We start from the raw sequence: 14,486 nt of genomic DNA, 5'->3' as shown, positions 1-14,486 counted from the left end.
CTGCTCTAGAGGGGTCAACAACAAAACATATTTTTTAAACATATTTATTTTTCTATATTGAGAGTATTTTCACTGCTTTACCCCTCCATCAGACAGAGATTTCTAACAGTAATTGATTTAACATCACTGACCACAGGAGCTGCTGGTCTACTACTGCCTTGATCAGTCATTTTGTTTGTGTTATTGTGTGACTTTGGGGTTTAAAAAGTTTAACTAACTCATCGAAGCAGAGCAGAGCTCCTGTGTTCAGCGAGCTAAAATTGCTGTTTATGTCAATGGAGTCTGGTGGCTTTGATGGGGAATGTTAACAGCTTTCCCATTGAAACAGGCTGTCTGACAGTGAGGTAAAGCATTGGGAATACTCTCCATATGATGTACATTTAAACTGATTTTTATTTCTTTGGGGATTTTTTTAGGTGGCTAAAATATGTTTTGTTGCTGACCCCCATCCACAGCAATACATTGCTTATCTTCCATGTCGTACTCCAGCCTGCTTCTCCAAACTGGGGGCGTGCTGACTGACATCTCATATACAGTCCATGGATAAGTAGGCTTCCCCATATTACCCCATTTCAAAAAATCTTAACTATCCGTTTAAGTTTCTAATAAATCTACCCAAACAAAACATGTATACTAATTGACAACATTGCTAAACACCTTTCTAAACTTGTTTTATCTAAATTAAGAAAGCATTCAACTGCTCCTGAAATCTCTTTTCCCTCTGTGGCCAGTAACATGGCAATAAAGTCCTGGCGCCAAGCACCCTGGTTGCTAAGTAACGACATTAAACAAGAGGAACCTTGACTTTCCCTGTTTGCTGTAGAGAGGGTGGGGAAATGCTGATATACACAAACAGTGCATTCCTGACCTTTCCTCTCCTCTTTGCCACCACATAGACAGGATTACCAGGTATAACTTCGACATGTTGACTTAATCGGACATTTTTTAGTTGTTTTGTTGCTGTTCTATAACATTATGCCTTTAGGGTTGTTCTTTTTTTTGTTACAAGGGTGACAGACTTCAGGCTGAATGGCTGTTTCACAGGAGCGAAAGCTGTTGGTGTGTTTCTAAAAACCGAAGACAATCTCATCACTTCACTAACATCAACTCAGAAAAAAGAAGATAAAATATGGTAAGTACATTAATAGAAGAAGTACTTGAAAGCCACACTTGAGTAAAAGTACAAATATCTTACCATTTAATGACTTTGGTGGAAGGATAAGTCACCAATTTGAATAATTATTGAGAAATCTTAAAGTATCAAATATTAACTGTACTTGATTACCTTTAATATAATAAAATTACTTTTGATACATAAGTATTGGAGGTAAAAGTAAAAGTAACAGTCAATTTTCATAGCACAGTATACCTTGAAGCCGGCATATCACTGCAACCCCAATTTACACCAGATTAAAAATGGAGCATATATTCTGCTTGATGAAAAATGAGGCCTTTTATGTTTTTACAATTTATAGGACTTAAAAAACAAAATCCAGTTTTTCCTTTCTTCATTTATCAGTCCATTCCTTCCTCCCTCCCTTCCCTATTTTATAGTAACTAAGGTGCTTAGTATTAAGTAACGGATACATTTTATTTAGAAAATGGAGCGTAGTAAAGGTTAATGTTGACAGAAATATAAAAACTCAAGCAGGTACTCCCAAAAAATACTACTTTCTTACATTACAGCACTTGGTGAATAAATGTCTGAAAAAGGAACTACGGATGCAAACAGTAAAGAGGTTAAGAGACCGAGGGGCTGTTTGAAGTGTATCCAATAACTCCTCCCCTTGTCCAATAACTCCTGACCAAATTATTTTGTAAAACTACACTAAATCAATCATTGCATTTGGCCCAGTATGTGTTATCTAATTGCAGGCAATAATTTCATGCAATAGTTTTCTATAGGAGGTTATAATGGGAACAAGCACCAGTGGATAACCTCTCTCATCCTGAGGATGATGAATGAGGCGAGAGAGGGCCTTGGGGTGTAACACAGACACAAACAGACACACACCTTGCTCTTTTAGACAGGGAGGGGAGAAGAGCGAAGCCCTCATCACACTCCTAACACTCCCCAACTATCATTTATCAAAATCCTGATTTGACTCTTTGTGCACGCGCACATGTACTGCAGTATAGTACATTCATGTCTGTCAATGCACTTGCATGTGGATGTACCAAAAACACACACACCGTCCTTGCCTGAAAAGAGCCAAACAGCTCAATCAGTTGAATGGTGAGGGAGCATCAGCACTCATTTGTTTTTGCTGTATTACCCAGTGTCGCCTCTCTCCTATTGTTCCCCTGCATTAGCCTTAATTAGAGAGTCGTGCTCTTAAATACCCCCATGGGCAACACTGGGTGAGCACGCACTAGTGCAGACATAACACTGCAGACACATGCGCACACGCACTCAGAGACACAAACACACATATACATATACACACACGCGCACACGCACACACAGCTCAAGCTCTCATACTTCAGAGAGCATGCTTTCCCTGCTGCCCCGGGCCATACATAAGCCCTTGTATCTGAATAAATCACCTCAGCCTTACACACACATACTTACACGTAAACATACACACAACACATTTATTTGCTATAATGCTGCATGTTGGTGTAGATTAGATAAATTATTAGAAAATCAGCCTCTTGGGGGCTAAAGTGAGGCTGAGCTGAAATTTTAAACTGCCCCCTTCTCTGTGTGTTGCAGTACCATGCCCAAAGGGCAGGGAGCCAAAGGGACAAAGGTGACCCTCAAGGTCGCCAAAAAGGCAATACGGATGACCCCAGATGGACGACGTAGACTCACGCTTAGCAACATGGGCATAACCATCTTCCCAAAGTGCCTCCTAAAACTGACCAATGTGGACGAGTTGGACCTCAGCCGAAACCTGATCCAGAAACTCCCAGATAACATCGGGAACTTCTCCGCACTCAGATGGCTGGATCTACACAGCAACAAGCTGGAGTCTGTGCCTGAGTCCATCGGCAACCTGGTGGGACTGACACACCTCAACCTCTCCAACAACCGGCTAATCTGTGGGGGTTTACCCTCAACACTGGGTCTTCTCTCCAGCCTCAAGAGTCTCAATCTGGGGATGAATCAGCTGGATGATCTGCCTCCCACTATGATGGCTCTAGATAATCTCCAGGAGTTAGGTCTGTTTGATAACCTCTTCATCAATCTGCCAGAGTTTGTGAGAAGCCTACGCAACCTCACTAAGGTGAACATTAGAAGAAATCCTCTATCGTGTGTTCAGTGGGATGATGAGGGGGTGCAGAAGGAAAAGGAAGACGTGTTCTTGGTACATGAGTGCAGCCTGTGTAGGACATGCCTCAAAAGATGTAAAGAGCAGAGGGAGAGCCTTAGAAGAGGAAGAGGAGGAGGAGGAGGTGACATGTTTGAGGAGAAAAAGATAAGGACTTATCAAGGTCTGATGGTGCCAAACTCAGTGGCTGCAGTCAATCAAGACGAGTGGAGAATCAGAAAGGTGGAACACAAGTCAATTAAATGACCAAACAGCGTCACAAAAGTAATCTTCACAAACTAAGCAACAAATAGAATAAATGTCACTTTTAGGCAGCTCTAAAAACTGAAATAATATTTGCATAGCATCATACTATATGTCCACACAACAATTTCTTTGATGTATTTTCTGTTTCAGTTGATGAAATAAGAAGAGTGATTACATGTAACCGTCTTGATATATTGCTCTTGTAAGACTGTGGCTAAAAAAAGGTCTGCACTAAATCTTAACATATGTTTAAAATGTAAGAGACCCAATGAAGACATGTAATGTTAAATCTAACAGTTTTCTGTCTTAAAGCATGTAAACAGCAACAACATGGTCAAAAAACCCCACCACACATCATCATTTTCCAGTCCCGACTCCCAGAACAGGGAATCTTGCAAATCTCTGTCGAGCGAACATGACTTTAGAGTAAACAAACAAGGCAGACAGCTGGCAGGACGAACCCTGCTCTTAGTTTTTGCACTACTTTTTACAAACTATCTCTCAAGATAGCATGAACATGGATGTTAACTCTTGCAATGCAAGCTAAAGGTTAGTAAATTCTGAGTTGAATCCCATTTGATATTGCATTAAAGTCAAGACGTGGCGCAGCAACAGCTCAGCACATCCCCCGAATAGACTGAGACCTTAACAGCCGCCCGGTTCAGAAGTCTGACCCATGACCCTTTGCTGCATGTCATCCCCTCTCCATCTCCCCCACTTCAGGTCTATCTAGCCTATCTAACAAAGGCAGAAAAAAAGCCAAAACAATAGCCAGCCAGGAAATCTTCAGAGTTTCCCAAGTAACCGGGTCTTATATTGACAATGTTGAATATTTACAACCTGAAACGTAGGCTTGCCTCTCATGTAGTGTGTATCAGAATAAATGTGGACACTTACCTTGCATTTGCAAGGACTTCAGCAACCCCTCTGCCTTTTAATGCTGACACTACCGAGCACAACCTGCAGGGAGAAAGAGATTGGAAAGAATGAGAATCAGACTCATCATAATGCTATATCTAAAAATACAATTTTTAATGTCCAGTCTACATAAATGTTGTACCTTTTATATGCAGAGACATGATCTTTATTCAGGAATACCAGGAAGGCCGACAGTCCGTTTTTCATGAAGACTTCAATAGCATTGTCCTAAAAGTAACAGAAGCACAGTATGAGTCATTAAAACATCTTGACTGATGACTAACCACATGCAGAAAAAGCTAGTGGAAAACAACTGTAAGAGAGTAAAAATGCACAGGAAATCTGATTATTAAGCATTTACATATACTGTAAATGTCCTACAAAAAAAAGCCTGTGTAGACACAGTCTCTGTGGGAGCATTAGGGTGTCTGACCTCTAAGAGGAAACGAATGAAGCGAGCATCCTTGATGTCCTCATAGGGCCAGCATCTGCAGCGTGCTGGTGGCAGCTCTTTACTCAGCATGGTGGAAATATAGGAATCACGTACACTGGCAGAGAAAGACAGATGACTGATTGAAACACCTGACAAGTTAATGTGTGCTCATTACATGTTTTTTTTTCTGTAACTGCACACAACTATACAGCGCGCACACACACACAGCAGTACCTGCTGGGGTGGTGTTTCCTGCAACAAACATCTCCACCAGGACTCAGAGTAAATCCCTCACACAGGAGCAGGCTCTCCTTCCCAAACAGCAGCACCCCCTCCGTCACTCTGAGGCCGCTCACCGTCACTACACACATCTTCGCCTTTACCTACAGAGAGAGCGAGAGAGAAAGATACGTTATGCCCCATGTGAGAGGCACCATACACATCAGTGCACTTCTCTCCTGGGACATGACATGGCAGCAACGCAGGCACTTCAGGCTTTACTTGATTGATCATTTTAATCACATATTCTAATCATTATTAAAAAGACACAGTTGAACACTTCATTATCAGAGCTGATTGATGGGGAGCGGTGTGACTGTGTGTTTCATCCCGCGCCACAGTTGAACCCACATGCTGCTTTCAGCGCTGGTTGTAGCTAACGCTAACTGCATTGTGATAATGTGTGGCTAATTCCATTGTCTCCCCTCATTTTAAACTGAGTGTGTGCACCTGGCTGTCTCCCTGTGTTGGCCCCTCCACAGGCCCTCTGGGACATGGTGCCCAAAAACCATATGGGGCCCCCAAACATACCCGCAGGCCCCTCACAATTTATACTAATCAAATCAGACTGCCTACCCCCAGACACAGAGTCACACTCTTGGTGGAGGAGGAGGAGGCTCGGCCTGGCCATTATTAGGAGAATTAATCACTGCCAAACACACAATAGGAAACCTGCTAAGTGATCAGAGCCTCTTGTATGAATGCACACAGAGACACGCTATGATGAATAATATCACTTGTCACGTGATAAGAAGGTGAGCGTCTCCGCTACATGGCACAGAAATCTTACATTAAGCTATATCATGGTCAGATTTTGTGGCAGTATTTCTTCAGTGAATTCAAACTGGCATCAGGCCTACCGTCCCAAACAATGACTAGATTTCAGGAAAAAAAAAACAAATTTATTGTTATCAAAGATTAAATACATAACAATAAACTTGTTTCCTTATCTTCTTACTGTGCGCTAGACAGATATGCGTTATCAGTCTGTGGATGATTTAGCTGATGATGGGAAGAAGGAGAGAAAAGGAGGACTTTTATTGACTGAGAGCCTAATGTCAGACCATTGATTTCTCCCCACACACATTACTGTCATAATCACACTATTGGCGCTGGCAAGCTAATTATGAGTGGGTCTCCCTTTGTGTGTTTCCGTGTGTGTGTGTGTGTGTGTGTGTGTGTGTGTGTGTGTGTGTGTGTGTGTGTGTGTGTGTGTGTGTGTGTGTGTTAGTCCATCGTGTGTGTGTGTGTGTGTGTGTGTGTGTGTGTGTGTGTGTGTGTGTGTGTGTGTGTGTGTGTTAGTCCATCAAGTGTGTGTGTGTGCGCGCGCGTTTGTGTGCGCGCGTGTGTATGTGTGCGTGTGAGTGTGTGTGTGCATTTTTCAGAGCTAATGACTGTGTTCATTTGACAGGAAGCTCAGCAGGATTCACACACTGAACCACTGCAAGACAACAGGACACACTTGCACACATCACACACTTACTAAGCGGATGTAAGACAGCTTGCATCACCTCCTACTGTTTTTATTAATACTTCTGTCAGAAACATTAAAAGCCGCGGCTGGTTGCCGGAGTGATGAGAGTCCCTGTCAACATGTGCCTTGGTTTCTAACTCGCTGGAAGAATGAGAAGAGCTGAGCTGGGCCTCCACATTAAAACATTACACTAATGAGGAAAGATGAAATTCTGATAGCAGCGCTGGGCTACTGGAATCCCTCAGTCTACATCAGATAATTATGATTGTGAATATTAGCAGGGTGGGAAGGAGGCATGTTGTTTTTAACCCAGCATACCAACACACCCTCCTGTGCTACAGTACCTCCTCTCCAGGGTGCAGCTCCTGCAGAATGATTCGTATGTCGTGGCAGTCTTGCGTGTGGGAGCAGGGGTCGGGGGTGAAGGGGTCGGGTGGACCCTCAGTGACAGCAGGTGTCTCATTCAGGACGGGAAAGAAGGTCAGACGGTCACAATCCTTTCCTCCCTCCTCTTCGTCCTCTTTAACCTCTGCTCCAACTTCACACAGGATCTTGGGCTCTGTTACAAAGCAAACAAAACATTTTTAGATTAGATTAGATTAACTTTATAATCCCGAAGGAAATTGAAGGGCCAAACAGCTCACAATAAAAAGAATAACACAAGACAATAAAAATAAGTTAAAAACAACAGATAAAAACAACAGACAGATTAAAAAACACAAGCCTAGAAAACACTTAAGGACCAAAACCTAAAAATAAAAAAAATAAAAATCAGAGGGCAGAGGGTCAAAAGCAAAAAACCTAAACAGTAAAAAAGAGGATAAAGTGCATGATTAGTGCTTCAGAGGTAGCCGCTCAGCATGGCACCATAACACCAACGTTTCCCATTGAGCTTACACCAAACACTCAAATATACACTTTTTCCACCAATTTAGCGCTCGTTCTTGAACCGGTTCCGTTGAGGATTCTCAGAAACTTGGTGCTACCTGCTGAACCAGCTTGTGTTTCTACCAGTTTGATCTAAATCATTGTAATCAAGGATACATTCGACAGATGACACACTTCAGTTTCAGGGAAAACCTGCTATTTTTTGGGTTCAGCTGGGAACGAACTTTTTTGGTTAAAAATGCTCTAAACAATTCAAATTAGGTGCGGGAATCAGAACAAAACCTGTTCCATGTTAGCGGAAAACAAGTAGAGTGTGACAGAGATTCTGTTTTTTCTGGAGGTCCACAAGGACAGTGACCCTGGTTCCCTTGTCAAAAAGCCTGGGGAGTTTTCCCATGAAATTCTGGATTATTGCAGAAAATAAGCTCTGTGGTAAACAAACATTTATGATACTTATAAGTTTTGTTCAGCAAGACAATCTTCACAAGCAAACACCACTTTCATGATTTTTGAAGCATAAATGCAGTCACCAAATTTAAAAACATTAGGCAATAAATGAACTACGCCACGGTTGCATGACTTAAACATCACCATGACAACAAAGCTGTAAAGCCATGTTCAGCATGATGAAGTTCTGTTATGTCAACTCTAGTCAGGTAAAAGTAAAATTTAAGAAATCATCAGGTAATACTTTTCTTTACCTGTGTCACCGTCTGTGCTATTTTGGGCCACCTCAGACATGCCAGTCCTTAAACCCAGACACAGCGTTCCCAGCACCTGTTGAAACAACACATGGCACTGGTGAAGGTTGGACACTTAACAGGACACCCTGCTCCACAGATCCCCTACTAAACTGAGAGTCTATACCCGTTTGGATCGTCTGAGAGCCTTTCTGCGGATGCGTGATCTGGTCCGGTTGGGTCCTTCAGCGGCATCTTGCACCCAGTCTCTGCTCAGCAGCACCCCTGGGCCAGGGCCAAACACAGCTCTCTCCCTCAGTAGCTCGGCCTCCACTTGCAGCCACCTGGAGCTCACCCGCTCCCACTCACTGGCTCTTAACTGGGACACAGAAACAGGCCCGGGCAGAGGGAACAGATGAGACAGAGATAATCATGATAACAGATCCAATTTGGGATGTTTAATTACATTTATTTCAGTACATTTATGGTCACATTTCTGTCAAACCTGTAAGTGGTTTGTCCTCATATTCTCAAACATGCTGTGGCCTCTCTGTCGATGTGACTCCATGTAGGATAGAAACTCCTGCAACAAAAGGAGAGTAACCTGATGGGTGCAAATGAAAAGAGAGGGCAGCACAATCGCTCTTCCTCTAGCTCATATTGTAAACACACAGCACACATCACGTTCACAGAGATTGTATATTCATAATGGTATTGTTGTTTCCTCATGCAATTACAATGCATTCACACAATTACATCTGTTGTAAATTGCATTCACTGGGCAAAATAAGCTAGTGGCTACAGTCTTACAATAACCCTGTCTGGAAATGTAATCATTTGTTGGTGTGATCTAATTAACATAAACATTAATATCACTGAGCCACGCCACAGTCAAGGGCAAGGCTAGTGTGTGTGTGCCTTTACTGCCTCTGAGTGTGTGTCAATTAAAAGAGAAAAGGAAAGAAAAAATAGAAAAACCCAAAACAGAGCCGTGTTGACACTGCAGGATGCTCATGTTCAGCAGACACACTGGGATCATATTCTGACTGTTAACTGCTTCATTAAGCCCATCATCACAGCAGTGCTCGCTGAGAGACTAGTGAAACAACATGTGTCCATCCTCACAGCTGACCCAGGAAAGCCATTTAATTGACTGAATGAACATGCAGTAACTCTTTATATCTAGTCTTATTTACAGATGCTAATTCTGTGTTTTGCGCAATAACCCCATTAATGCAATAATTGATTTCAAGTACAATAAAAAAAAGGAAACACAGCTACTTCTGTAACACAAGAGATGCAAAATTTTTGACATAATTTCAGAATAAATCCATGCGTAAAAGTTGACAACAAACTTTGACAAGCCCTCTGGAGAATGAAAACTGTTTCTCTAAATGACTGACTGCCTATCCAAATGAGAAGTTGTGCAGAGGAAAGAAATAAAGGAGTAATTTGAGGGGAGATTATAGAAATATTACAGACAAAAAAAGAGTGTAATAATGAAGTTTGCGAGCTAGAGCCGTGTTGCGACAGATAAACAGCAAGTCGGCGTCATCATCTCCTAATTTCATTCCTTCATTTGGACAAACATAAGTAATATATAGCATTAATTACCCTATTTAGCAGATAGGAACCTCATTGGCTTTTTAAATGCTGCATTAAATACATAACTCATCTCTTCCCTCTGCAATTAACATCAGAACATCACACTCATTTCCATTTTAATGACTTCCCAACAATACGCCACCTTTGATGATAAGGCAACATAATGTCAACTTCATTCTGGGCTGGCAGTGAATGTGTAATGAACTTAACGTGATCATTAGTGCTGTTAATTATCTTTCTAATATGAGGACACAGATATGATTATGGAAACTGCATTCGCTGATGAAATAAATCTCTAGAAGAATTGCACTGAAGCTTGACTGAGGACACAGTCTGCCTATCAGTCACTGTATTCTCATTCATTACCTACAGTAGGCTTTAAAACTTGTTTTTTTTGTTTCATAAAAGTAGATATCTGAGACTTGGAAACTATGCTCTGTAGAAATACATCACTATGGATCCAGTGACTCAGAAGAGACTGCCCATAAGCTCATGACTTGCCAACTAAAGGTCATAAGTTGATGATCCAGAAATTAATTAATGACTCACTTGTTTCTTCATGAAGATAAATGGAAAATAAACGGACTGGCTGACCACTACTGATGATCTGAATATCATTTTCCGACGCTCGCTGCATGCTGCAACCTACTCAGAAAGAAGTGGTGCAACACACGGCGGAGTGGGAGAAGGCAAACATCCCTCCCTGCCTCTCAGACGGAAAAAACAATTCATCACCCTCTCTGATAGCCTGTCAAAGACTGATATGATAAAGAATAACATCAAATGAATAATGTTTTCATCAGATTGGTACCACTATAATTGCCAACCCGATTTCTGTCGGCGAGAGGAGCGCACAAACAAGAACACACACACGCTTTGTGGGGGTGAGACAGACACACAGACGCGGTAATTTCATGCCTGTGTGCCTGAGTAATATGTCCCCGCTCCCTGCTCCAGATGGCTCGACGTCTTAAGCGTTGTGGGGGAACTAATGATGTGGGCCACGTGTTTCGGGGGGAAAAACAACAATAAACGCGTCTTTAACCTTCAGCAGCAAACAGTGTGTTGTAGTGAGTGTTCCCATGGATAGGCCTAACAGATATCAATTACTATGCCCACTCAGGGGCAATCAGCTGTGATAATCCAAATCCATTTAAAGAAATAATCAAACACCCCCACAGGGCTGGACGGCCCACAGCACAAACACAGCAGTGACTTTGGGATGAGTTTCTGGGCACAGTGCTCTGGGATGTTGGGGCACCTGGGAAAAGGTAAAGACCCTCCCCAGAGGGGACAACACACATACAAACCTCAGTCTGTCCTGAGCCAAAAGACAAAAACACAGAAGGAACATGAGTCTTTTTACCTCTACTGTTCCTGACTCTTTGCCTGATCTGCCCAAAGCTGAGCGAACAGCACTGCTGATCATATCAAACGTCTTTTGAGAACTGTTGCCCATCTTCTTCTTCTGAGAATCTGAGAAGGCAAACAAAATTCTTAATTTTTCCAAAAACATAAAGCTAACATTTTTATACTGCAGTTATCAGCATTGTGACAGCTCACCTGTGTGCAGCAGCCAGGTTTTGTTCGCCGTCTCCTCCCACAGAGGGCTGATGTCAGTCATGCTGACAGGCCCTGTTTGAGCTGTGGGGCTCGCTGAGATCTCTATCTTATAAGTTTCCTCAAGCATGTGCTGCCTCTCTGCCATGACCTTTGACCAGCAGGCCTCTGCTAAGGACACTAGCTCTCTGTCATCTGGAAGACACACACACACACACACACACACACACACACAAACACAAACACACACACACACACACACACACACACACACAAACACAAACACACACACACACACACACACACACACACACACACACACACACACACACACACACACACACACACACACACACACACACATTTGCTCTCTCTTCAGTGACACAATAAACTTCCACAGACAGTAAATCCACAACAATGTAAGGCTAAAGTAATGAATGTAAAAAAACTCTCTGTGGCCTTCATACCTGTGATCGTGTCTGCTCCGTTGCTGAGGCAGGCAGAATGTTTACTTCTGGTAGCAAACTGGGGAGACGAAGTTTTCCTTTGAGGCACTTTCTGTGCCACACATCCAAAACCTTCAGGGTAGCTACAGAAAAAAGTGAGTGTTTTTTTAATTACCACTGAACACTGGTTTAAGCATGTTTGTGCGTATCTGTGTGTATGTTTTGTTTTTTTATTACCTGCCCGATCGTATCAATAACAGACAATGAAGAAGGCAGGTAACGAAGTTCGAATTTGAATTGTAAGTTGCCATGACAACATCCCAGCGTTCCATGAAAGTCTGTAACGTCCTGACGACGGCGTCCTTTTCTTCTTGGGAATGTCGTGGTTGAGACAAGAAATAAAGCAGGGCTTTATTACTGCACGAGTAGAGGGCCGACACGGTCTTCTCCTTCTGAGTTTGGCCTTTCTCCAGAGCCTAGAGGCATACAGCAGTGTATCTGTTATCAGTTAGTGTAAAAGTGAATGAATGAATGAATGACCTGTGGGCAGATTTTTTTTATAGTCTCCATGCTGGCAATTAATAGATTATTTTTAATTTTAATGCCGTGTTGTAGTACTCAAGTCTTTTGAACGTCTCGATTTCATTTTGGACTTAACGTGGTTTTTATCTATTCTTGTCTCAATCACAGACGAAGAGGGCTTGGGTTGGGTTTTTGGGTTTGTTTTTTTTTTAAGATCGATCAAGGCCAACTGCAGGGCAATCACTAAATTACCTGTGCACAAAAGGAGTGTTGAAAGAAGATGATCACATTGATTTCAGCTCCTTAGTCTTTGTTTCGTTTTTGTTTGCTCATACAAAACAAAGAAAAAATTCCTTCACATAAAACTCACCTCTGCAATGCCTTTTGATTATTTTATCAGGACATCTCTAATGTTACAGTTTGGCACTCAAAAGTTGAATCAAGAACAATCTTCATTGTTTTTTTGCAGGTGTTTTTTACGGGAATGTGGATATTTCAGATCGATTTGAGGGGTTTCACAAATCATCATTGTGTTATTGCAGTGCAGGACTCTGGTCTGGTTTTGGACTTGACTCGACCCCAACCCCTAAATGTTTTGGCGTTGTTTATGTCTCAATACACTCTGGTCTTAGTCCTGACTTGACCTCAGTTTAGGTGATCTTGAATACAACACTACTTCAGGTTGCAGATTTGCAACAGAAGTTTGCAAGTTTATGAATTTCAAGATTTGTGGTTAAACAATTTTCTATAGTAAAAGTCTACAAGAGGTGCATGTATATCATTTTGTGTACATGTCTATGTGTTTATCTTACCACCACAATCTGATCTGCAAGGAAGTTGATCAAACTCTCAGAGTCTCCCAAGAATGTTCCGCTGTAAAGTTTCTGCAGCAGCGTCTTACTGAAGAACACCACATTCTCCATCAGCGTGCCCATCTGTCCCTCAGGAGTCTGACTGCAGTCTGAGAGAAAAAATACACAAAAAGCAGCGCATACAGGTGAGATTATTATTAATTTTATTTTTCTGCATTGACACGGTCCAACCAGTTTGAGCTACAAGCATATAAACATGCACTGTCCTTCTACCTTGTGAGGTGAGATGAGTGTTGTTTTCATCCTCGTTGCTGAGCATGTGGATGATGTCCATGATCAATTCGAGCAGCTCAGTCTGGAAACTCTGCCTCTGTTCCAAGGATGCACCATCAGGAGAAAACTGGGACATTAAAGCATTTTATTAGTTAAAAAAAAAGCATGATTGAAACTGACAACAACAAATAAAATATATATTTTGATATGTGATCTCTCTTACTGTTATTGTGCTTGACAGTGAGCGGAACATCATGTCTAATGTTGTCTCAAGTGAAGTGTGTGAGCATGCAGGTTAAGATTGTCTGGCAGAAAACGAAATCTGTAGTAGTGTTGGCCTACTGGTGTTCTCTCCCTCTTAGTGGTGAATCATATAGACAGTACTCTGACTCTGCCTTATTTAGTAGCTGAGCAAAGAGTGGCACCTTCTGGAGAAATCAGGGTTTTGCAGTACAATAGTTTATTGAAGAGCCCTACATCAGTAAGTAAACTGCCCGTTATATTTGTGTGTGTGTGCGTGTGTGCGTGTGTGTGTGTGTGTGTGTGTGTGTGTGTGTGTGTGTGTGTGTGTGTGTGTGAATTCACCTCCAGCAACAGAATTAGAGGATGTGCATTGGTGTTGGCAGACATATTAAACAGACTGTCCATCAGCAGAATACGAATGAAGTCACACACTGGCTTCCTGTTTGGATGATTTTTGAGTGTGTCCTTATCTTCACTCACTGCGCAAGGTTCAACTCCAACCTGACAGATGTGAACAAACCAGTGAATGAAACCAGTGATGTAAGAACTTTTAATGTTTCAGAAATCCAGAGAAACACACAAACCTCTGAAACATCCGGAGGGTACACAACTGCAGCAAGTGTGTGGAGGAACTCTGGTGAGACCCACAGTAGGTCTCTGGGCCGCAGATTATGGAGAAGACAGAGGAACTGCATCACACTTGCTGGGACCTGTAACTCCCATGATGCATCAGTATCTGATATGAGCTTTGCTGGGGGAGTAGGAGGCTGTCGAAACATTTAAAAAAAAAAAAAACTGATATTACACATTATCAAATTGTCAACTTTAAAAG

General features: G+C 42.1%; 2 protein-coding genes across 5 annotated transcripts in view; one reads left to right on the top strand and one right to left on the bottom strand.

The window, feature by feature from the left end:
• Positions 1 to 14,486, bottom strand: part of wdfy4 (WDFY family member 4) — a 59,063-nt gene that overhangs the window by 15,172 nt on the left and 29,405 nt on the right. For all 4 annotated transcript variants that reach the window (XM_088086952.1, XM_088086954.1, XM_088086953.1 and 1 more), the window contains exons 34-49: positions 14,239 to 14,421; positions 13,997 to 14,155; positions 13,412 to 13,538; positions 13,139 to 13,287; positions 12,042 to 12,280; positions 11,826 to 11,947; positions 11,362 to 11,553; positions 11,165 to 11,274; positions 8,699 to 8,776; positions 8,381 to 8,572; positions 8,215 to 8,290; positions 6,970 to 7,184; positions 5,107 to 5,255; positions 4,873 to 4,987; positions 4,582 to 4,667; positions 4,419 to 4,481 (exon numbers count right to left, since the gene is read on the bottom strand). In XM_088086952.1, coding sequence (XP_087943078.1) covers positions 4,419 to 4,481; positions 4,582 to 4,667; positions 4,873 to 4,987; positions 5,107 to 5,255; positions 6,970 to 7,184; positions 8,215 to 8,290; positions 8,381 to 8,572; positions 8,699 to 8,776; positions 11,165 to 11,274; positions 11,362 to 11,553; positions 11,826 to 11,947; positions 12,042 to 12,280; positions 13,139 to 13,287; positions 13,412 to 13,538; positions 13,997 to 14,155; positions 14,239 to 14,421 — 2,255 coding nt within the window. The remainder of the gene's footprint in view (positions 1 to 4,418; positions 4,482 to 4,581; positions 4,668 to 4,872; positions 4,988 to 5,106; positions 5,256 to 6,969; positions 7,185 to 8,214; positions 8,291 to 8,380; positions 8,573 to 8,698; positions 8,777 to 11,164; positions 11,275 to 11,361; positions 11,554 to 11,825; positions 11,948 to 12,041; positions 12,281 to 13,138; positions 13,288 to 13,411; positions 13,539 to 13,996; positions 14,156 to 14,238; positions 14,422 to 14,486) is intronic.
• On the top strand, positions 795 to 3,702 carry lrrc18a (leucine rich repeat containing 18a). The gene is made up of 3 exons (XM_042501738.2): positions 795 to 909; positions 1,010 to 1,132; positions 2,717 to 3,702. Exon 3 carries the CDS (start codon positions 2,721 to 2,723, stop codon positions 3,519 to 3,521), a length of 801 nt encoding a protein of 266 aa, XP_042357672.1. The 5' UTR covers positions 795 to 909; positions 1,010 to 1,132; positions 2,717 to 2,720; the 3' UTR covers positions 3,522 to 3,702.

The sequence above is a fragment of the Plectropomus leopardus genome, chromosome 13 (assembly GCF_026936395.1).
Source record: "Plectropomus leopardus strain MGB_pleo_1.0 chromosome 13, ASM2693639v1, whole genome shotgun sequence".
NCBI lineage: Eukaryota > Metazoa > Chordata > Actinopteri > Perciformes > Serranidae > Plectropomus > Plectropomus leopardus.
Note: the sequence above shows the minus strand (reverse complement) of the source record. Positions and strands in the feature narration are given on the sequence as shown.